The sequence below is a fragment of the Gavia stellata genome, chromosome 6 (genome assembly GCF_030936135.1).
Source record: "Gavia stellata isolate bGavSte3 chromosome 6, bGavSte3.hap2, whole genome shotgun sequence".
NCBI lineage: Eukaryota > Metazoa > Chordata > Aves > Gaviiformes > Gaviidae > Gavia > Gavia stellata.
This window is the reverse complement of record NC_082599.1, coordinates 20,785,457-20,809,641: the sequence shown is the minus strand read 5'-3', so window position 1 is coordinate 20,809,641 and position 24,185 is coordinate 20,785,457. Positions and strand designations below refer to the sequence as shown.

General features: G+C 38.4%; 2 protein-coding genes across 3 annotated transcripts in view; one reads left to right on the top strand and one right to left on the bottom strand.

Moving 5' to 3' along the window:
* Window positions 1-2,418, top strand: part of MLLT10 (MLLT10 histone lysine methyltransferase DOT1L cofactor) — a 131,521-nt gene extending 129,103 nt beyond the window's left edge. The window contains exon 21 of one of the 2 annotated variants that reach the window (XM_059818389.1): window positions 1,138-2,418. In XM_059818389.1, the coding sequence (XP_059674372.1) occupies window positions 1,138-1,206 (69 nt within the window). In that variant the 3' untranslated portion in view covers window positions 1,207-2,418. The remainder of the gene's footprint in view (window positions 1-1,137) is intronic. The other variant, XM_059818390.1, reaches the window with a different exon arrangement.
* Window positions 2,419-8,543: 6,125 nt separating this feature from the next.
* Window positions 8,544-24,185, bottom strand: part of DNAJC1 (DnaJ heat shock protein family (Hsp40) member C1) — a 114,779-nt gene continuing 99,137 nt past the window's right edge. Inside the window, exons 10-12 of the mRNA XM_059818682.1 lie at window positions 11,206-11,254; window positions 9,880-10,358; window positions 8,544-8,753 (exon numbers count right to left, since the gene is read on the bottom strand). Of these exons, the coding sequence (XP_059674665.1) occupies window positions 8,685-8,753; window positions 9,880-10,358; window positions 11,206-11,254 (597 nt within the window). The 3' untranslated portion in view covers window positions 8,544-8,684. The remainder of the gene's footprint in view (window positions 8,754-9,879; window positions 10,359-11,205; window positions 11,255-24,185) is intronic.

Sequence of the window (24,185 nt, the reverse complement as noted above, 5' to 3'; positions counted from 1 at the left end):
ACATGGTCGTTGTCACTTTCCAGTTTGGTCCGTTGTTGTGATGTCTGTAAGATCACGTTCTTTCCTGGTCGCTGACTGTCAGAGCAGAAGCGCTCTATCACAGGGGCTTGCTCAATGCCTTGCCTTCATTTAGAAATGTTCACAATTTGTTCTAGTATGTTTTAAAATTTATCTCCCCTCATATTCTAAAAATTAGTAGGGAATGGAATTGAGACCCTATATTTGGTTTGCATCAGAACAAACTATTCTATATGTGACCTTATTTTGAATTTTTTGAAATGACTATTACTAGGTTTGGACAGTGTGACCGGGCAGCACTAGTATATCTTACAAATACGCTGTTACAATTTTAGTTTTTGTTCTTACAACAGCTAGCTGTAAACAATTCCAGGAAATCTCAGAACATCTTTCAAACAAAACCCTTAGAAATAAATTTCTCGTGAAATTGCTTTTATGTTGTGTGGTTTTTTTGTTTTGGGGTTTTTTTTAAAGGTTAGAATTGAGACAGATTGCGTTGGCTTGTTGATTTATTTTAATCCAAAAAGAATTTTTAACAAATTCTTTTAACAGATTTGCTGAAAGTTTGAATGTTTTAATCTCATTTCCAGTTGGAACAGGTTTTCAAGCGTTTCTGAATGCTCAGTGAATGAGATGAACAGGACTGAGCAAAAACCTCAATACTTGCAGGAAATGTCTTTGTAGCAATTTATGAAAGAAAAATAATCGTGACAGGGGAAAATTGAAATTGTATTTCTATTCTGATGGAGGAGTGTAGATTTCAGCCCTCTCCAGAGGGTAAAATGCAGCAGAGGTCATCTGGTATTTGTCTTGACCATCGTGTGGTTCTAAGGAGAGATCAACAGCCAGGAACAGCAGGTCTTGTTGGAATGAAAGTAGAAGCAAAATTGGTGTTTTCTAATGCTGACTGTGATCACCTTAGTATGCATTGCTTCAGTGTAGGACTACTCCTTTAATTGTTCTTTCTTTTCCCACTTTCTATTCTACAATACGTGATTATTATTTACAATGCAAAAGTTACTATTTAGCAAAGCTCTAGTAAATGTACCTCATCTGCTTTGTCATTTGTATGAATTTAATTTTACTTAACTCTGTATTTTATAATCTGATTTTTAGAAGTATTTTCTCTTACACAGAGGCTCAATGATAAAACTGGACCAGTTGCGTCAGAGAAGAGTTGACATTTGAATGATACTCGAGAACTGCATGTCCTGCTGTTATAGCACTTCATCTGGCTGCAAACTGCAGTTTTCCTTTCTGCAGATTGAAGAAATGCAACAAGGACCTCTACTGCACAGGAAAAGGTCAATAATTTTCATAAAGATATTTTTGGTAGGCTTTCATTTGCTTTCTTGTTGCACTAAGATGGATGTACTTTTTAATGTTTCAGACTGTGAAGTAGATAACTCTGCAAACCATAATTATTTTGTCAATATGATGGTACTAAGTACAAATTCAACCATAGAAAAACATATACTTGACTCTTCAGTCCTCGTCTTATAAATGTTAAGGCTAGTAAACTGTCTGCAGTCATGCATTACTTTGGTTTCAGAGCAGTAGTTTTAAAAAACCCAACCAACTCCAACCCTAGCCAGTCTGATCTTCTGCTGCAGTTGCAATATATCCTTTTAGATTAAGCTTGTAATGGCAGCCTGGACTTGCTGTTTGTCGTTTCTTTTTTACACACCTATTTTGAAACCTGACTCGTTAAGGGAATCCACTTCTGAACTTTTTATTCCTTTAAATTGCTGTTGTTGTATGGTGGGAGTTTTTCCTGAGTAAGAATTACAGTATGGAACCCAAAGTTTATTAATTTTGGTGTAGGTTTTAGAGTTCTGAGGTTTTTAAAGGAACCGGTTTGGTTCCAGTGACAAAGTTTTCTTACCAGATGAGAAGGCCACACTGGAAGAAGTATGTGTAGTGTTTGGCCTAAACCAAGTGCCTGTTGCTACCTCCATTTTGTTGAAATGGCTGCGAACAGCTAATTATGCACTAGACGTGTCCTTGTTAGCAGCGGGAATATTCTGTGTTGCACCAGCAGCCTTGTTGTTCTGCCTTTACTAGAGGTGTTTATACCACTGTAGATAGCTCAGGCAGATTGTTACCTGGGTCACTTTTCACTAATAAATTACCAAAAAAGTGAGTTAGTATTTCCCAACAAAATTTACCAGTGGTTGAAACGGGTGAACTTGTGTTACAACACTTCCGACAGCTGATTTCATGGCGTGAGTCTATGCAGTATGGTGAAGGATAGTTTAAAGGGGGGTAATGACCACTAATCAATATTAAGGTGGGAATTATTAGAGGAAAAGACCCAGCTGTAATTAGACCTCCACTGTGTACTTATTTGGAAGAACATGTTAATTCTGCAATATGTTTCTTAGTTAAACATTGCACAGTTCTTACCTCATTTCTGTAAATAAAGTTTTGTGAATCTGTTTTGTATTGTGAAGAATTCATAAGAAAACATTGATATTTTGATTTGTAAAATTTCTAATTAGTAGATTTAATTGAAAAAGTAAAAAATAATTTATTTTTATATGTTCTGGGGAATTTTTTAAAAATGTCACAAATCACTTTTGTAGATACTTTACAAAAGTAAACCAGTGGTTTATTTTACTTACTGAACCCACTGGTGGATATTCTGTAACAATTTGTACAAAAGGTAAGATGGAAATGTGCTGTTATTTTGACTAGATGTAAAATTCCAAGTGTATTAAAAGATATGTACAAAGCTTTTGTTAATAAACTTTAATAATGTTTATAGTTGTATACTGCTTGTGTGAACATGAGTCTCGTAGAAGAATGGAATATCTCTGTTAACATCACATGACAGGATTTCAATTGCACATGGCCACTAAAATTTATTACAGCAGATTTTTTTTAAATATTTCTCACTTAAATTTTTGCTTTCAAGAGACAGTGATGCAGCTGCACTGCTGTCCAGGGACATTTTTGCTTACTGGATATAAGTTGCAGCCCTGTGCCATAGTCTGATGTCAGAGTTTTTTGCTTTCATCCTTCAAAGAGAAATTACTGTGAAATTGCAGGAGGAGGAGTGAGCTGTTGCTCTAGTGGCCCCAGTTCATTTTGAAATAACTTGGCGAGGGCTCTGCGGAGATAGAACGGGTTCTTTATCTCCCCCGTGCCTGTGTTAAGGTGATTGAGGCCTGTGGTTGTTGCTGTAATTTTTGTATTGTATTTTCTGTAAAACCAGCTCAATGTTTTTTCCAGAAATTTTGCTTATTTTCCATGGAGGGGTTGGTAAACACACAGCTGAACTGCTGGTCTTTTATTTCCCAAGCAGTAAGGAGGAACTTGACCCTTCCCATACTGTCACTTGAAGCTAAAATTTGAGGTTTGCGGTAGTACAGGTTTTGACAGACAAGGGATGTATTATGTTGTTGCATCTGCTCAAGTCCTGAGGATTGAATATTTGTGTCTTACTTTGAAATAGGGAAGACTGGAGTCCTGAAAGAAGAGAGGTAAATGAGCAAGTAGGGGAATGTGAACCATTATCTGGCACAGCTAGGGGCATCACTAACCCCCACCCTCCCACCAGCTGAATGGCTCCTCAGCCATCAGGGCTTGAAAAAAATTCCCTACATTCTAGCAGTAGCTGATGAATGTTTTATGTTATAAGGTGAAGAGGCTCAGAAGACTAGCACAAGGCCTCCAGGGAATCCTGAGTCCCTTCTCATGGAGGCATGGATTGGAGAGTTATATTACATTACTGCTGCTTTATTCATGGACCTAAGATGAATCCAAAACCTTCACCCGGTAGACAAGAAGTAGCAGTAAGTCATCTTGCTCCTGTTGGAGCAGTACCACAGTAACCAGTAAAAGTGCAAAGTCCTGCTTTTCCTTGTGTGTTTCTTTTATTTGAGAGGGACTGCCTAAACTCTGCTACTGGGATCCTGGTAAGATGTAGAGAAGCATGAAAGGGGCGAAGCTGGAAATACTAGTGAGATTATCAGATTCAGGACATTCTTAAAAATCTCAACTTGTTAGAGATTGGTGCCAGAAGCCCAAGATAGCAATGGATGTTTTACAGTACTGTAGTCCTGATGAACCAACAATCCACAGCAGGGAAATAATGAAAAGGACAGTTCTGACATCTAAACAAAAATCCAATTCACTAGGCCTTTAAAGAAAGACCACATCAAAGCCAAGTTCACATGAGGGCCAGATGCAGTCAAAACCAACCTTGTTTCAATGATTTTGCAGATCCTAACATCAAAGATGATGGTCTGTGGCTGGTTTGGCACCAGTTCAGTAGAAGCCGACACTGCTGTCCCTGTGGAATGCCTCTGATGCCAAAGCAGCCCAAGCCACTACGCAGGTCTCTGCCAGCCAAGTCTCTGGTTACCGAGCTACCCTCAAGTGTGTCAGGAACTACTCTGGGTTCAGTGTCACCAGAGCAGCACAGACTAAATGTGCTGCATTTCAGAAAAGTTTCATGTTAACAGGCTTTTGAACTTTCTGCTGTTTTTTTCCACCAAAACCACAGCTTTACTGATAACAATGACAACACACCTTAGGGCTTACAGGAGCCAACTAATTCTGGACAGCCTAAGACATCTCAAATCCTGGTTTTATCAACTTTATCCATTCAGGCTGTGATAGTAGGACCTACTCTCAGCCATGTGATTGTGTGACATTTAACTGACTGATTTTTCTGGTGCCTGTTTTTCATAAGCTGCACTAAAATCTCACTGTTAGTTCTGCCTAAAAGGAGAGCTCTTTTAAAGTCAAACACTCAATGTTTCTGTTGTTTTCAGACTCTGTCATCTCAAAGAGGTCACACTGCAAAATCTTCCCCGAAACAAACGTGTTTGGTTTTTTTAATTAGTCCATACACTGTCAGCTGTAAAGTTGAGAATAATGCAGTTCAAACATTTGTATCTACAGATATTGCAGAACAGCATCTGTTAGTCCTTCTTTGAGAACTGAACTACCCTAAATTAGAGCACTATTAACCTTTATAGCATCTCAATCATACTCCACTCATTCACTTGTGTATGGTTGTAAGGCTCTTATTTTACAAAATCGTCATGCTTTAGGTTGGCATTTGGGCTGTATCCTCAGCATGGTACAGTAATACCACCCTCCCTGGCTAGTCTGCCCCAAATGCCCCTTTCCATAGCACCTTGCCTATCCCATCAACAGGCACATGCAGAAGATGCTCAAAATAATAGACCTGACTCATTTAGGTGCAAGTCAGAGTATAGAAGCTACAGCATAAACCCTGTAAGACTGAAAGCTTTGCATGCACAAAGTTACAGGGCAAAAGGCACTTTGAGGTACAGTTCACAACCGCCCAGGTAAGTAAAAATATTTTGCTGCAGGAAAATACTAACATTACTTGGGGGGAAAAAAAAAAAATCTGCATCCTGTGCTAGAACTGAAGTTGGAAGAAGCTGCTTAAATCCCAAGCCTAGTGTGACCTCAATTTTCATGGCCAGGAAGTTTTAGAAAAACAGTAGCTTTGGTGGTGGACACGAGAACCACCAGAAAATAAAGCCTGGGTATTCTTGCAGAGACTGGCTGCAGTTTACCGCTTTTCTAGACAGCATCACATCTCACCTCAGCAATCACAGACTAGAGCCACTGCCAAAAGGGCCTGTGGTCTCACTGTGCAAGAAAAACCCAGCAACCCCAGGAGAGGACCCTGAGAGGGCCTGAAGGTCTTGGACACCTACCCCATCACCCTCCTCCCCACAGCTAAACAAAAGCTGAATGTGAAGCAAGACTTGATGGCACCTGGACAAAGCTTTCACTACATGAAGGATCCCTCCTAGTCACATATCTCCGAGCATGTGGTTGCAGACATTAGATCTGCTAATGCTGGACACTGACTCAGTTCCTCATCCCAAGACCCACACTGCCAGACTACTCAGTGTGAAACACCCTTCCAGTTCCAAATGACCCACCAGTGTATTGCAAATCCTTTCCACGTCTTGATGATAAGACAGTTGGGCCAGCCACTGGTTCATGGTGCAGTTCCACTGCGGAAGAGGCCAATGCATTTCTCTTACCCATCCAGCTCGCCTCTACTTTCAGGCAGCTTAATTCCTCAAGCAATAAGGATGCACTCCATCCATTCGCTTCCATCCAGGCATGGGCAGCACCTGTGATTAGACAGTCACATCCATCACTTCTTCAGGTACTCAACCTGACAAGTGTGACACAATGACATGTACAATCTTTGCCCATCCTTAAGGATCTTCCTTCAGATAAACTGTATTTGTCAGGAGCGCTGCTTTCTCAGCGTGACTGTTCTTACAAACAAAAAAAGAGAAAAAAGTTCCTTACCAGTAAGCGGTGCTCATCCTTCTTCCTTAGGCCCCTGTCCAGAAAGTCTGGGGCAGACAGACACTGAAGGCATTGGGCAGGTGTATGTAATTATTGGCACATACATGGTAGTGCTATGGGCAAGTCTCGAGCAGGTACTCAGGAGGTCCTTATTACATTTGCCACTGGATTTTTTTTTTTAACTAACTAAACTATTTCTTGCTCCAAAGTGAGCCCATTATTATTCTTCTTAGACATGTAACAGTTCTGTATTAATGGCATCAGGGAGACACAGAGATCACACAAGTGCAAAGCTCTCCTTTTACATACTTGAAGATTTCTCTCTTTCTCTCTCTAGTGTAAAGCAAATATCAACAATTCCTCCTGTCCTTTGTCACAGATCAGGCTTTGTAGACTCTGGATCATTCTTTTTGCTCACTTCTGGATGGTCTACATCTTCCTTGAAGTGTGATATACCAAACTGGGCACACCCAGGTGAAAATCCAGAGTGGAAAGGGAAGATGACTCTTTTATCCTCACAGGCTATGCTCTCCTATTACTTGCTTTCTTTTTTTGAAACAGCAGAAATATTCCAATTACCAGCCTATTTTTTCATGAACAATACATCTCCCTTTGCTCGTGTTCTTCTACCCCAGCCCTACCAATGCTCTGCCAAGTTAATCTTCACCAACTCACCTAACCATTTTAGCAGCTTTTCTTTGTAGCCATTTCCATTGCCTTGCTTTATAGCTACAGTCATCTATCTTTGAGTGTTCTGGATGACTAATACATTTTTAAAGTTAAGGTTTCCTGATATGTCTTGACAATCTCTCACTTGATCTCACTTAAGACTTTTCTTTCATAGGTGCATTAGTAGCACAGAATTACTATTTATTTGATCAATTAGCACACACAGATCATAGTATAGCTTCCAAATATGTTTAGTTTCCAATGCAGTTAACCTCTGAAGTTCTCTGAAAAAAATTTAGATGCATTATTTTGTGTCTAGTAAAGTTTCTATGATACCATTATTTCTACTGCCTAAGATTAATTTTTTATATATGACCAAAAAAAAAAAAAAATTCAAAATGTTCCACTTGGTAAGGAACACATATGGAACACTGTTATCTTCCCTAAATACTTATCCCTTTAAAGTTTATGGGAATAGGATGAAATTTTGCAAAATGCTGATCTGTCAGAAGCAACACAATTAGCTAAGTTATGCAAAAAAATCAACCATGTAAATGGCAGAAAGCTAAAGGAGATTTTCAGCCACCAAGCTCCAATTTTGAGTTCAGATACCTGGTCCTCTGATTTTTCATTTTAATTTTGATTTAAAGCTCAAAAACTTATTAGAATCCTGGTATTAAATCAGAATTTGAGTGGTAAATAATTCTTTAAGAATGCAAGTCCTTAATGTTTATTGCAAAAGACTATGATCACTGCTCTGATTTATTGATATAATTTACAGCCCATTAAGTACCCTTTATTCCAACATTTTAAGCTTTGTGTAACTTTTTCAAAATTAAGAAAACCAAAATAGCAAGTAATGAAAAATAACCCTTATTACCTATTCTTCAAGTATAAAAATCAAACTATAGTGAATCCAGGGTATACAAAAACCCCCAAATATGAGAACTCTTAGCCCAATAATGTTAGCTTTTAAGTCCTATTCTGCACTTAAAAACTGGTCATGAAGTATATGCCTTACATATCTTAAAGGCCTTTAATGATCTTACCCATTTCAAGTTTACCAAATAACAGCACTACCAAATATCACTGTGTATTAGTCTGCCGAGTTGGTAAAAAAGGAATTATATTGCAGATGCATATAAATGTACATGGAAGTTAAGATTAGGAATACTGCTTGTTTCAAAATACTGTTAGAACAAACAGACATTTCATGTAGCAGCAGACAGGCTTGTAAGCATGCTGTCTTCTATTTATAATTCCAAGAAAGAAAAAAAATACCTTGAGTGCAGAGTTCCATTACTCTCATCCCTGCTTAACAGTTTCAGATCAATTCTCATTTTCAAAACAACATTTAAAATTCTTTATATTCTGTATATTCATTAGCTGTAAACCTGCCAGTTCTAGTATGCAATTATCAGTGTGGCTTTTCCTGAAGGTCCACTAATTTTTGCGACATTGTTATCACACATCTGCATAAGCAGGTCTCCAACACAAAAATACACCTTCATTCTTAAACACACAAAATAGGTAGGTAGGATGCTATAAGATTTATTGATATTTTCTTTTACTAAGGCACATGACGTATAGAAATACTGAGGTACAAAAATGCAGTTTCCTGCATGTGAGATTTAAAACCCCATTTTGACAAAGATGAGCTAAATGTCTTCTGCTCAGAATATTCAGCTTTTAGCCATTTTCTTCTTTTGTACCAGTTCAACAAGCAACTTGTATCTCGCTATACACTCCTCCTGAAAGGAAAAACAAAAGTGTTAATTAAAAGTTTGATGTTTTAGTATTGCTTTAACTCTCTACATGCTACCTCATTCTAGAAGAGCTAGATTCTGCAGCTTGTGTGGGGTTTTTTTTTCTTTGTTTGGGTTTTGTTGTGGTTTTTTTTTTTTTTTACATTTGCACAGTGACTTTCACAAGGACAATCTACATCTAGTGCAGAGCGGATTAGAAAAATGAACTTTCAATCTACATTTCTTAATGGATAACTCCTCTCTTTAAAGAGCACACAAACCCAAGAAAACAGTTACCCAGTATTTCTTTACAATGACTGTAAAAGCAATTATTAAATAGTTGTATTGTAATATCTATTTCAGAACAGTTACTCTGGTATGAGCCACACTGCAGATAGGTTACCCTGTTGAAGACAAGCCTTTAGGGTCACTAACATAGCACCTACTGACACCCGATACTCTTCAACAGCTTCAGAGCCAGAGAAACACTCAAATCCCCCACCCACATTTCCTGCTCTCTCACACTGGTTTTGGCACAAATAAAATCAGGATTTTCTGCAGCTACAATGACTGAAGCAAGCACACTAATCTATCACAGCTATTATGGAATCTAACACAGACCAACTATATCAGTGACAACGAACACTATTTTAAAAAGATTATACTTACAAAAAGAACATTAGATAGGTTATTGAGCATTTAACCCTTGTAGATGGATTATTTATTTTGTTTGTTCATTGAGATGGGTTGAGAAAGGTATTGTAAAAGTGTAAGCAAAGCGGCTCACCAATATTTGGTTGCTAACTTTGAATCAAAATTTGTTTTAAAATCTAATTTGTCCTGCAACTGAAGATCTGAAAGGCAGAGGAAAGGTAGGTATTTTAAATGAAACAGGAGATACTTCAACATTTTCTGTAATAGATCAAACAAACTGAATTAAATGAAAATATATTTTAAATAAAAACAACAAACATGATAGTAATGCACTTTAGGTCTATTATGTCTGGACCAATAGGCTAAGTAAAGACCTCACCTTTCTGCATGGACCTTCAGTTCTTAGCGTAATGATAAATTGGTAGAAAATGTGTTTCCCCTCAGTTTATACTATAGTGCAAAAAAACCCTAAGCATACCTTGCTTTTTCCAGGAACACATTTTGCTATTTTATCCCAGCGATCTGATGTTCCCTTTGGATACTGCTGCAAGGCCATTTCAAGAAGTTTCTGTTGATTTTGAGTCCACAGTTCTTCTGGGGCACGGCTTTTCTCTCTTTTTCTGCTCTCGTCATCACTCTCTCCCTCTTGCTCGGTGTTATCAAAATCTTTCTGGCGTCTTCCTCTGCCCTTCTCTTCTGGTACCTCTTTTGTTGCTGGCAGAGTCATTTCAGGTGCTTTGGTAATTTTTCGTTTGCGGTGTCTAGGTTCACTTCCAATGGTCTCCTTTTGATCTATTTGGACATCCATCTGCTCTGGGATATGATTGTAGTTCCCCTCCTCCTCTTCTTCCTCCTCCCTTTCTCGCTGGGTGATTATGTGGTCTGGCAAATTCACATTGACTTTGACGTTCTTGGAATTCTGGGCCAGCGTTTTAAGCTCGGAGAGTCTAATGATACCTGTTAGAAGTATTGTTGTTACACTTCTAAAAAAAAAAACAAAAACAAACAAACGACAAACGAGCAGGGAACTGCCTGCAAATAAAAGGTACCCAGAATCACAGAATCACACAGAATCACTAAGGTTGGAAAAGCCCTGTAAGATCATCAAGTCCAACCATCAACCCAACACCACCATGTCCACTAAACCATGTCCCACAATGCCATGTCCACACGTTCCTTGAACACTTCCAGGGATGGTGACTCTACCACTTCCCTGGGCAGCTTATTCCAGTGTTTCACCACTCTCTCAGTAGAGAACTTTTTCCTAATGTCTAGCCTGAACCTCCCCTGGCGCAACTTGAGGCCATTTCCTCTTGGCCTGTCGCGAGTCACTTGGGAGAAGAGACCAACACCCACCTCTCGGCAACCCCCTTTCAGGTAATTGTAGAATAGTGCAGAGAGGAGAAAAAGCTCTTCTGGATTAAGAGTTTAAGGAAAATGCTTATTGAGAAATCAGGGTATTTGTTATGAAGCAAAGAACTTTGTCAGTGATGAGCTTATCTGGTATATATGAAGTACTAGTAAATTACCACACTGATACAAACAAACATTAACAGAACAGTGTGAACAAAATAATAAGAAAACCCCCAATAAACTGAGAAAGCAAGCCTGGGAGGATGTAGCTAAAGGGAAACATTCCCTCAGAATACCCATCAGTTCTTCCCTTTGCTCAAAGTAAGGCAAGGTTGCAGAAGTCTCTCTGCAAAGCATGCCCTGAAAGGTACAAAATGCACTGTATTTGCAAGCTATAATCCCAATACAGTGCTTTTTATAAACATCATTGAGAATCTAGTAACACACACACCTGGTGTATATGTAACAGAATCCTTCAGTTGTTTGGCTTTCATCGTAACCTGCATGAAAGCAACAAAAAAAGCACTATTAAAAAAATTATATTACTGGGGCTATTGAAGAATTCAGTAGCAGCTTACTGCAGATTACCACCATTGAACATATACTAAATATGGCGAGGCTGATGTTCTTCTGCTGGCTTTGCTCATACATGGATCCCAAAGTGGGAAAAAGTAACTTCCCAGACTTTGTCCTTTCTAAAACATTCCTAGCTTACTAAAATAATGTTAAGCAGTGCTACACACTTCTATTACTATCACCATAATACATCACAGTTGATAGTAAAATTTTGTTTTTCATTGTTAAACCCTAATTCTCTAACCTAAAAATACCACAAGGAGAAGGGGGGAAAAGGAAACGAATGAGTTATTTTCTAGATATTAGCTTCTCAGTAGAGAACAAAAGAACAAAATAACGCACGTAGGTCCAGATGATGAATCACAGAATCACTAAAGTTGGAAAAGACCTCTAAGAAAGATCATCAAGTCCAACCATCAACCCAACACCACCATGTCCACTAAACAATGTCTCACAATGCCACATCCACACGTTCCTTGAACACCTCCAGTGATGGTGACTCCACCACCTCACTGGGCAGCCTGTTCCAATGTCTCACCACTCTCTCAGGAAAGAAATTTTTCCTAATATCCAGCCTGAACCTCCCCTGGTGCAACTTGAGGCCATTTCCTCTTCTCCTGTTGCTAGTCACTTGGGAGAAGAGACCAACACCCACATCTCTGCAACCTCCTTTCAGGTAACTGTAGAGAGCGATAAGGTTTCCCCTCAGCCTCCTCTTCTCCAGACTGAACAACCCCAGTTCCCTCAGCTGCTCCTCATAAGACTTGTGCTCCAGACCCCTCACCAGCTTCGTCGTCCTTCTCTGGACACGCTCCAGCACCTCAATGTCCTTCTTGTAGTGAGGGGCCCAAAACTGAACACAGGATTCCAGGTGCGGCCTCACCAGCACCGAGTACAGGGGCACGATCACCTCCCTGGTCCTGCTGGCCACACTGTTTCTGATACAGGCCAGGATGCCGTTGGCCTTCTTGGCCACCTGGGCACACTGCTGGCTCATATTCAGCCGGCTGTCGACCAACACCCCCAGGGCCTTTTCCACCAGGCAGCTTTCCAGCCACTCTTCCCCCAGGCCTGTAGTGTTGCCTGGGGTTGTTGTGACCCAAGTGCAGGACCCGGCACTTGGCCTTGTTAAATCTCATACAATTGGCCTCAGCCCATCGATCCAGCCTGTCCAGATCCCTCTGCAGAGCCTTCCGACCCTCCAGCAGATCAACACTCCCGCCCAACTTGGTGTCATCTGCAAACTTGTTGAAGGAGCACTCAATCCCCTCATCCAGATCATCGATAAAGATATTAAAGAAGACCGGCCCCAAAACTGAGCCCTGGGGGACTCCGCTTGTGACCGGCCACCAACTGGATTTCGCTCCATTCACCACAACTCTCTGGGCTCGGCCGTCCAGCCAGTTTTTTACCCAGCGAAGAGTACACCTGTCTAAGCCATGAGCTGCCAGCTTCTCCAGGAGAATACTGTGGGAGACAGTGTCGAAGACTTTGCTACAGTCCAGGTAGACATGAAGCACACTAATGGACAGGCACTCAGTCCCAAAATAAAATATAACAGTTTGACTGCCAAAGATCAGTAAAGACACCTCCTAAGTCCTGATATTTCAGGAAAAAAAGTTTATTACATGAGAATCCAAAGGATTTAGAGTTGCCTGCTTCATCCTCTCCATGTATACCGAAATCTGTATCCTGGGAGAACAGTAACACCAGATTTAACATTTTCATTTTTACTTAAGTAAGGTAACAAACAGGCTTTCTCCCCACCCAGAACGAGAAGCTTCCCCATCCCGAATTTCTAGACTTCACTATAGATAACAAAGATGACAGACTTCATTTAAAATTAAGATATTTTTAATCACTTAGTATCTGTGTTATATCAAATGACCTCGAGTCCAAAATTCAAGTACCATGTAAAAGCATTTTAAAATGTAGTACTCAAAGAAATATACACACTTTCTAATTACTGAAAATGTTTTATGAATACCAGATTTCAATTTTGGGGTTTTTTTGAATATGAGGTCTTTGTGAAAAAGATAGAAATTGAAATCAAGTAGTCTGAGCCACCCAAATCAAGTAAAACTTAAAATGTAAACAGGCAATGCACTGAATCAGAACTGATACTACCTGGGATGGGTAACCCGCGTTTTCTGCTGTTTGAGCCTGGGACTTCAGATGTCAACAGCTGTTTAATGTGAGGCACTTGGTAGTGCCCTGCCCAGAGCAAAAATAAAAAATACATCACCTACGAAGTCAGAAATTCCTCCATGTGGGATCATATTTACCCACAATATGAACCATTCAGACCTTCAGAGCCACAGCATAGACCTCTGCTGTTTTAACTAACTAACGTTAACAGCAACAGACTAGTATCCCCTATGTAGAGCAGCACTAGAGGGCAAAGCTGTCAGGGGGTTGTACAGCTATTGTCTGGAAGAAGGTGAAAATACAAAGATACAGGATTTTTCTTCCATTACAGGATTCGTAAGTGAGTACTTAAATACTTCAAATACTGTGGTACCATCTGCTTCTAGTCTAGTCTGGTACCCACATTTCTGCCTATGAAGTTGCAGGGCTTTGCTTTAAAAACAGGCAAGTGCTGGATCTCCTTAAAGAAATGACAGCAAGACTTAACAAGGCAGTGGTCTATTTTCCCTACAAATTAAACTTCATTTTCTGGGATGATTAAGTTTAATGAAAACTCCATGAACAAAATTCCCAACTCTAATTAACCAAAACCTCTATCCAGAGGTAGACATCTGGCATAGAAAACTCCAGTTTCTGCTACTGCAGTATGATAAAGTTTTAGTTGTTCAAAGAGAAAAATCCCCAAATACTATGATAAACAGATAAATTTAACTAGCACTAACAGTTCTGCCTGCGATCTGCATGATCCTGATTTTCAAACAACAGGATAGATCCTCCTTGAAACAGGTGATCCACTAATAGAAATTGCCTTCCTTGAAGAGTTTATAGTCTAAAATAATCCAAATTAAAATGTTTGTGTTCCATTTTCATTATTAGCAGAGTGTCTCTATAGAGCAAATGCTTTAAAAGGCTGAGTGGAAGGGAATCCATTTTTGACTAGTGAACAGAATGGATCCTTAGTGGTGTCCTGCTATGCATCTCTTAAATAGAAATTATGTTATATAAACTGGATTATAATAGATTATTTTGAAAAAAGTGAGAAGAACTTGTCATGCAAACAAGTAGCTGATCCTTTAGAGCTTACTGCAATGATGCAGTGGATTCATTGCGAATATGAGAAGGCATTATCTATCTATGTTCATGTATTCCAGAAAACTGTTTCTAAACCATTTTGCTATTTTTTAAGTACTTCTTTCAAAGATTTACAGCCTACTCATAAGGCCAAGAGATGAAAAAGAGAGAAGAGATTCCCTGAACCAAATAGAGCAGACTAAGTTGCAAGAAATGACAAAGAAAGACAGGTATACTGAGTTGCTACCCTGATAATGCTCGGTTTTCTCTACAGTGAACTTCTGATGTTTTCAGAAGTTGGCAATTATTGTTTTATCTTTCAAACTGAGACTACACACACAACATAAACTTTGCATTGGAAGTGGTGCAAATCAGTATGCTGGATTCAGGTTTCCTTTACAAGACAAACGTTCCCAAATTAGGTTAGTGTAGGTATCCCTTTATAGATACAAGTTTTGCTGCATATTACATTTAATTGAATTAGAATCTAAACCAGCCCTCTCCACTAGACCAATGAAGGATTTTGGTTTATTTCTAGATCCTAATGGCATTTCACATTTTCCCCTACATGCAAAAAGGTCAGAAGTAACAGTTTTGCCTTAGGTTATCTTTTTTTAGATAACTTCAGCCGTAATAACTTGGTGAACCCAGATGCAGTATTTGTAGTAAGTTACTCCATTTATTACATCAAATATTTTCAAGACTTTCTCTTTTGAAGGCATTATGATATCTGTCCATATTTTGATGGACTTTCAATTTGAATGTTCACCAGGTAAGCTGGAAATAACAACTTTGTGTATAGTTTAGGTATTGAAAATCTACAATTTCAAACACTGAACAAGCACCTTCAGTTGACACAAGTTTGACAACTCATCAAGCTTCTTACTCACAGCTTTACTATCATCATTCACAGGTTACATGAGAAGATTATTTGTCTATTATTCTCTTTTTTTTTTTTGTCAGCTTTCTTCTTCATACTGATGTTTTTGCAAGTCCTTTTAGAGGTAATATGTAAAGTTCATGTTTACTCCAGCTCTTTTCACTTTGAGTTCAGCTACCACTTATTTAGACTTAAGATTTCTTTGTCCATCAGCTTCAACTGTCGTTGCCATTAAAGATGCTGACACAGGGCAAGAATGATAACATGTCAGTATTAAACTACTAAGGCTTATTAGGAATCCAACCTATGGAACATATGAAATTGTATTTCAATTTGATCTGTTTGAATTTAATCATTGCTCTTGCCACTCAAATTTGCAGTCCCTTCTGGTGCCAGTTTCTCTGTACTTTCTGACATCCTTAATATCAATTTAAATTTCCTCTCCAGTGGTGAGTAGTGTTATCTACTAGCTAGTTCTTAACAGTGATTTAAAAAAAAAAAAAAAAAATCACTAAGTTATGCAACGTAAGTTGCTCCATTGCTTTCTCTACTATATTTCTTATCATAACTTGCTTATATTATTACTCTCTCATTAGGTAACAGATAACATACTTGGAAATACTGTTATTCAAAGTATGAAGCAATTGTAGAATTACTTGTCTAGTTATTGTTGCTGATTGTTCCTGCATAATGCTTTAAAATTATAGTTTTCATGTATATTAAATTATGAGTTTTATCATTACTGTGAAAAGTTGTGCTAAAAGCCTGCTGTTATTGACAACAGCTTTCACCAGAGTATTAGCCAGCCCATAAGAAATCCTGGGTCTGGAGACACCTTAAATAATAAGGATCAAGACTGTGAAATTGATTTAAAACAGAAGAGGGCAGATCTCGTATTCCTGCAAGTATTTATACTGCTGAACAGACACATTGCATTATTTTATAGGAATCAACTTTAAACATTGCTGTTTCTATGCCCAAATAACCTAGGCATCCCTGTAGTCTACCAGGGATAACAGAAGTCACAAAGTCAGATAATCACATGCACTGTGAAGATTTTCTTAGACAGAGAAAGATGACAAAAAAAAAAAAATTGGATGCAAGCATCAAATTGCTGAAGTAGAAATCGAACCATCTTACTATGGGACCTACAGAAAGAAGCCACAGGAACAGTTTGCTTCTGAGAACTCCCTTCTGAATTCAGTTTCAATAGCTGTTCAGCTGCAAAAAGATTTTATTGAAAGCAAGTGGGATTAGTGGGATGATCTTATGCAAGGAAAGCCAGACAGAGCTGGTTTCCTCCTGTACTGCTGACAACTAGTCCAGATCACAAGACTAGTTGCTACTCAATAAGACACCTAGCAGTAAAAACATTCCTCATCGTGACCATCCAAATGTTAAATCTCTTGTTTCCTTGGACACCTGCCACTTCTTTCAGATAGAACAATCAATGCTTCAGAAATATATAGGAGGAAAAAAAAATATTATTTAAAGTCAGCTTAAAAGACTCTCAGTAGCATAGGCAAAAGCAAATTTTGCTATCACATGAATGAGAGGCTACTTTTCATCCTGCAGGGAAGGCAGGCATAAAAGAAAAGCACGGAATTGTGGCAGACCTAGAGGGAAAACCCTGTAAATTCAGGTACAAATGATCCTACTGATGCCAAACAGAGAGAAACAGCCCTTTTGCAGAAGATGAAGAGCAATTTCCCATTCCTACAGCAGCAGCCACCAGCCCATCACTTCAGCTGACCCCTCCAGCACCACGACCAGCCTAGCTTTGCAGGGCACAGGCCAATGGGACTTCAAAGCCTTCGCCATTTTGCTGTCTTCTAGCAATCTTCTGCAGGCAACAATATACCTTCCTTCTCTGAATAGGATACTATTTCGATCACGATTGCACCAGGTAATTACAGAAGTACAAATCTCTTGGGTTCTGACAACATTCTGAGAAAATAACGTGGGGTTTTTTTGTGGAGGAAGAGATAACCCATGTCTCTTGGTTTCCCAAACGTATATAACCTTCTTGCAAGGGAGGATGACATTCTATTGTGCTGCTGAAAACTGGAGGTCCTGATAAAATTGTTTACTATTCTTAGCATCTTCCTGAGCAGAAGTTCTACTAAAGCTGCCATATTTTCTCAGCATCAGCTATCAGAAATTTGCTGTCCCAGTAGCAGTGTTCTGTTTACCCAGTTGTTACCTTCCTGCATGCTCTCTGTCAGTTATGTGATGAAAAAATACCAAGATCTGTGGAATTATGGAAAAATATAATGTGGAGACAGCCTGTGAGTAGCTGAGCCTAATATGCAGCAATTAAGAATGTCTTGAATCTTTGGGGCTAATTTGAGTTAACACCAACATTTTTCTCATAAAGGAAAGCCAGACACAGAAGGATTTTCACGCCTTCCTGGCTTTGTCAAAGTAGTAGGTTTTTTGCAGATCTAACCTCCCAGAACAGCATAGAATAAATAGCCAAATTTGAAGTTCTCCACTTACAACCAAAATACTACCTGCTACACTGACTTGTTTTTCCAATGTAGAGCTAAATAGCTTTTTCATAGCAACCACAACTATATCAAGAACTGTTTGACCCAAGACAGACAACAATAATGATCCATTCCTTAATTTTCATGTGATATACTCAAAATTTGTTGCTTTATCAACTGCCTGCCCTTACATACACTAAGAAGGCTGCTAAAATTGTCTTCCAGTTTTAACAGACTGCTGGAGCTTCAAATACTGAAGCATAAAGCCAAATAATTATCCATTTTTTGCAAGTATCCTTATTTGCAACTTACTACATCTCTTGAAATGAAATATTTCAAATTAGAAGATGCACCTTTGTTTTGGCACGGCTTATAACAGTTTGCTTAGTAGATTGTTACCGATTTTCTCAAAAGTATGTAACATAACTAGTCTTTATCCACTGAGTAAATTACATGTTGAATTTAATACTAACATAGCAACTGGAAGAACTATTGATTATATAAATATATGCAAGCTGCTACAGGTGAATGTTTCAGAATACCCACAACGGAGAGCACAGTAACTGAGTTAACACGGACACAGTATACAAAATGATATGTAAAACAGACTTAGGAAAACAATCTCCAGAAGCAAAAAAACTAATAAATTAATGAACTTTTACATATGGATCATTTCTCTTATAGATATTTTCTTGCTGGCAAGGTAATGAGCTTGCATTTATCAAAAATAAGAAATCTATTCTAGAATGGCACATAAAGTACAATGAGTATGAACTCACTCACTCAGACTTAACAGCTGAAACTGTTGCTTGTACATAAAAGAGATGCCACAAAATACACACCCCCTCCCAATGTTATGCCTTTGGGTTTCATGATAATTACAGAATCACAGAATGACAGGGGTTGGAAGGGACCTCTGGAGATCATCTAGTCCAACCCCCCCCACCAGAGCAGGCTCACCTCGAGCAGAGGAATGCGCCTAGGAGAGTTTTGAGTATCTCCAGAGAAGGAGACTCCACAACCTCTTTGGGCAGCCTGTTCCAGCGCTCTGCCACCCTCAAAGTAAACAAGTTCCTCCTCATGTTTAGATGGAACTTCCTATGACCAAGTCTGTGCCCGTTACCTCTTGTCCTGTCACTGGGCACCACTGAAAAAAGACTGGCCCCATCCTCCTGGCACCCACCCCTTAAGGATTTATGAGCACTGGTAAGATCCCTCCTCAGTCCTGTCTTCTCCAGACTAAAAAGACTCAAGTCCCTCAGCCTTTCCTCATCAGAAAGATGTTCCAGTCCCCTCATCATCTTTGTAGCCCTTGGCTGTACCCTCTCCAGCAGCTCCCTGTCCTTCTTGAACCGGGGAGCCCAGAACTGGACACAGTACTCCAGATGTGGCCTCACCAGGGCAGAGTAGAGGGGGAGGATAACCTCCCTCGACCTGCTAGCCACACTCTTATTGATGCACCCCAGGATGCCATTGGCCTTCTTGGCCACACGGGCACATTCCTGGCTCGTGGTCATCCTGTTGTCCACCAGAATGTCTGCTCAAATATATCTACCCGTGTATTGTTTTGCTGTCTACCTTAGTGTTTTTCTATACAAACAGCAAATCCTAATCAGTCTGGTTTTGCAACACAAATGCATGAGATTAGTGACTGCAGGAGCAAACAGAATCAGTTTAAATCCTGTAAGACAAGTGAATGATATTACTTCACAAGTATGAAATCTGAGATCTTTTTGCCTTTAATTTAAAAAACCTGTACCTAATAATCACATTAAAGTCTGTTTGGCATGCCAGACAGCTTTTACTTCCTCTGTTATTTTTACAATTTGAACGTCCTTTGTAGTTACTGAAATTAATTTATGCCTTTCAGCAAATATTTTTTTTTAAAACTTTTTATCTATAAGGGTAGGCATTGTCAAATACAATATACTTATATAATTTCACATCTAAGTGCTCTTTCTCAATTTTTTAATTCAGCAAAAGCTGACAATCATTATTAGAAATCTTCATAAGGCCTAGCATTTGTCAAATCAAACAAGATATTTTTTGCAGAAATAATAGTCTTGAAACTCCATTCCATTCATTATTTATACCATGTTATAGGGTGTTCACAGTGCTTAGGACATTCAAAAAATAACTTTCGTATTTTGTTTTAAAAGCTCAATTATTTCCTTAAGTATTGGAGGACAGGAATGAGAACTAACCCTGGAGCAACAAATTCAGCAAGGAAAATGGGTCAAAGAACAGATGTTTAGAGGATGACAGAGAGCAGTGGTACAGGTAACCAGGTCAGCAGGCAGAAACCCTGATTAGAGTTAACTGAACTCCATTTCCCTTTCATAATCAAAACACTTGAAAATCTAATTTATAACACCAGGCAATTGCAATAAAAATTACTTAAAAAGCTGTAGAAGCTTTCAGTTGTAAAAGCAGTAAGATTTCATTATACTAAGCCAGCTGAAAATCATCTTTATGGGAAAAGATTGCTAAATTCCCAATATGCACATATTAAAATGACAATTAGCAATTTAAATAATTAAACATACTGATAAAAAGAGCACAACAACCTCATCTATTTTGGGTTGATTATTCATTGGCTGTTAAAAGATGTCTTCCTGAAGAGAGACAAGATAAACATATCCTATATTTAACATGACAAAAGTTAAAGTAATAAGCCTTCTTTCAGTATGTCTGCACCACGATTGCAGGCTTAACCTAGCTCTGAGCTGAAAAGCATAGGAATATGTTGCAAAGATATTTATGCTGGTATCACATGAGGCAGCATAAATAGAAACAGTAGAGCTGAATGAGCTGAGGGCACTACAGCATGGACATAGCTGTTCATTGTCGGATTTTGGCTGGCACTTTTCCAGTGGCCTGCATCACATCGTGTGTATGTACTTCGTTGGACAGGGAATCTGGTAGACATACCCATATAATGGGCCTTATAGTAATCCTTTTTTGTGCAGTATTTTGGGAAATAACTATTAACAAATCTAAGTGTCTACAAAACCCCAATATGAATAACAGTAGAAAAGAAAAAAACCATCTGAAAGATTACTTTGTTAGGAATTACTGAATTTAACAAGTCAAGCTAAGGTATATGCGGTGATTACTAACCAACTACAGTGACTATCTGGCTTTAATTTTACATTTTTTAAAATTAGTCCACACATGCTTCCAATTGTAGGGAAGGTTTTTTTCCCTCCCCCTTTCCTCCTAGATAGCTCGCACTTGCTAGTCTAATCATAGACCATATGAAGCGAAGGACCTAACCTCAGGCAGAACCACTACATTGATGTTGTTTCTTGCAGATGTTTGTATAACCTGTTCTTAAAGGCCTGCAAATACAGAGACTCCACAGCAGCTTATTCCACTGCTTCATCATCTCCATTTTAATTCTTTGCCCCTTAATGTCTAACTCTGAAGCCTGTGATAAAATTTGAGGTAATTACTTCTTGCCCTATAAAACTATTACAGTGCACAAGCCCCCTCCTCTTTATGGTTTTCTTTTTATATATTTGAATACTGACATCCTCAGTTCATAATGTCTTTCAGTTCAACAACATGAATGCCTCAAAATCTTTCCTTGTAGGTTGCACTTTAGAGACCTATTATTCTCTTTATTCTCATCTGGACTCATTATATTGAATCACGTGTTTAAGTGCAGTACTGAAAACTAGACACAAACTAAGGATGCAGAGATGCAGGTTTACCATCCTCCTGTTTGTATATTCTCAGTAAGATGCTTGCCTTTTCACAGCAACTCGCTATTTGTTGACTTGTATCTAGCTCATTATCTCTGCTAATCCCCACATTCCTCCTGCTTTTTAAGAGCTTCCCCTAGCCAGCTGTTTGGCATTTTTTATTTGTTAACCTGATCACCATCTTGCTGTGTGTCCTTGCATATATTGTCTGTTTAATTTCACCCTATTTTTTGCATCTTATTTTTCTAAGTTGTCCTGACCTTTTTGAATTCTACTCATCTTCCAACATACTTTCAGTTCCTCTTAGCTTTGTGAGAATTACATGTGCTTACCAGGTTCTGTGTTATCAAAGTCATGTTCTAGCAAAATCAAGGAAGAATTTTCCAAGCTGAACAAATCTCTCTGGAAATGAGTCAGACACACAACCTTTTTGGGCCTTCTTTGTATGTGAAAAAGCAGTATTTAAGGCTCCACGCATTGGAAACTTTGCTTCATACTGTTCCGAAACTTATTAACATAATGGCAGGAGAAAAATTCAGAAATGTAAAAAACCCCTCCAAAACAAATAAACCCACAAAACTAAGTTAGAACACCACCATGAAGCTGAAAAGTTCACAAAAGCCAAGAACACGCTCCTCAAGTCCTGCATAAAAATTGCCAGTGGAAACAAATATAGTTTGATGTAGGAATTTACTTTTTAAAAAAAGGAAGGAGTTTAAGACAATTTGAAATGTAATTTCTTTGGGGTGGTTAGAGTGAGTGAATTTCAATTATGCTCTTCTGGTGTATATGAGTGGTTTCAGCTTATTCTTTAAAAAGTACTGAAACATTTTTCTAGCCCTTTTTTGCTGAGCAAGAAAACTTTGAGACAGAAGCCACAAAGTAGAGATCATTTTGGACTGGATTACTTTGAACTGTTTTTATTAACACCTATTTAGCTAATCTACTATTAAAAAGGGTTTGAATGCTTAAAATAACATGGAAACAAGCACACTGTACCTTGTCAATAATTTCTACTATAGTTCTCTAACTGTGAAAGGAAAACCAAGCCTTACTGCTCTTGATACTTTATGGGAGAAGACAAGCAGAAAGTGGTCTCAAGTTTTTAAAAAGTATTTCCTGTGTCACAGAAAATGTTGGAAAAACAAATTCAAATTTGCCCTTGAATGTTTTTCTTTTTCAAGATCTACTGCATTTGCCAGAAAATACACAGTTCAAACTCTCTCTGGCTTGACTAATATTAAATTAGCTGTAAGCAAAGGATTCCCAAACTCTACACAAACTATTTCAAAACAGCACCTCATACACCAAAACTTATCTCCCTGCACCTCTCCCAGTGGAAAAAGGGAACAGTTGTCTGGGCAGCAAGCAATGCCTGCACATGCAAACACCTCTTTTTCTGTGCACAAAGTTTAACAAAACCAGAATTGTTTTCCTGCAGCTTTAACATAACATTTCTTAGTCAACTACGGTGATGCCCAAGCAAAATAATCCGTGCTGTAAATTTATATGCTTATTCTATGTCACCTTCAACAAATACAAAGGATAAGCTGTACATCTTGTTCAACAGGTGAATGGATATATGTGAAGTAGATCCCAGTTTCAACATTTCTGATACTGATGCAGTAACAGTTTGAGATTCAGAGAAGCTTCCAGGAAGCTTTTGTTTAAGTGTTTCCTCTTAAAACCTAATCACTGTAACTGTGCAATGCAATGACAGAAGTAGCAGAAACTCTAATAAGCAGTCTGTGTCAGGAAAACTGACCTAGCATTATCAGCAGTGAGAAATTTTTAGAGAAGTAAAAACTTGTGTGGAGAACACTTATATTAATCATAGAGTTGGAGGTCACTGGAAGTAAACGGGATTACACTCAGACCTTTCTCCACACATAAAAATCCCTGAAAATTCCTTTTTTCCATACAAGAAAATGACAGCTCATAGAACAGACACCTTTCTTTCATTTCTCTTTCCAATTCACTGAAGAGAATTCTCACCTAATGGAAGAAGCAAGCGAGCTTTGTTTTTTCTTTCCAGTACTGGATGTGTGCAAGTATGGTGGCCAAATATATTATGCAAAGGATTCTTAATAAAGAATGTTTTTACACCTGCATCAAGGAATAAAGCAGAAAATGGGTGCCAAAGGCAGTCTTAAGATAGTGTTAGTTTTGTGATGGGTATATGTGGAATTATTCCACATGGTTGTATTATCAGCATCAGGCAAATTAATCAGTTTTTCTAAAGCAATCTCAAAAGATCTTCCCCATGCACACAGCATACTACCAAACCATGTGAAATATTCTTGCTGTTAATTTCTGCTTAGTAAAATGTAGCATCTTTTTAATAAAGTCACTCCACTTCAGTAGTATGATAAACAACACTAAAAAGAATAAACAAAAAAGACTTAATTTCATTTGCATAGCAGGTTAGTAACTTCTTGCTTACATCCACTTACTTGCAAATAATATGTATTGTTCTAAAATGGTAAGAATGCAAATGGATTGTTTTCTAGTATATGTAACAGAACTGTATAATGCATTAAATCTTTAAAAATAACTTCTA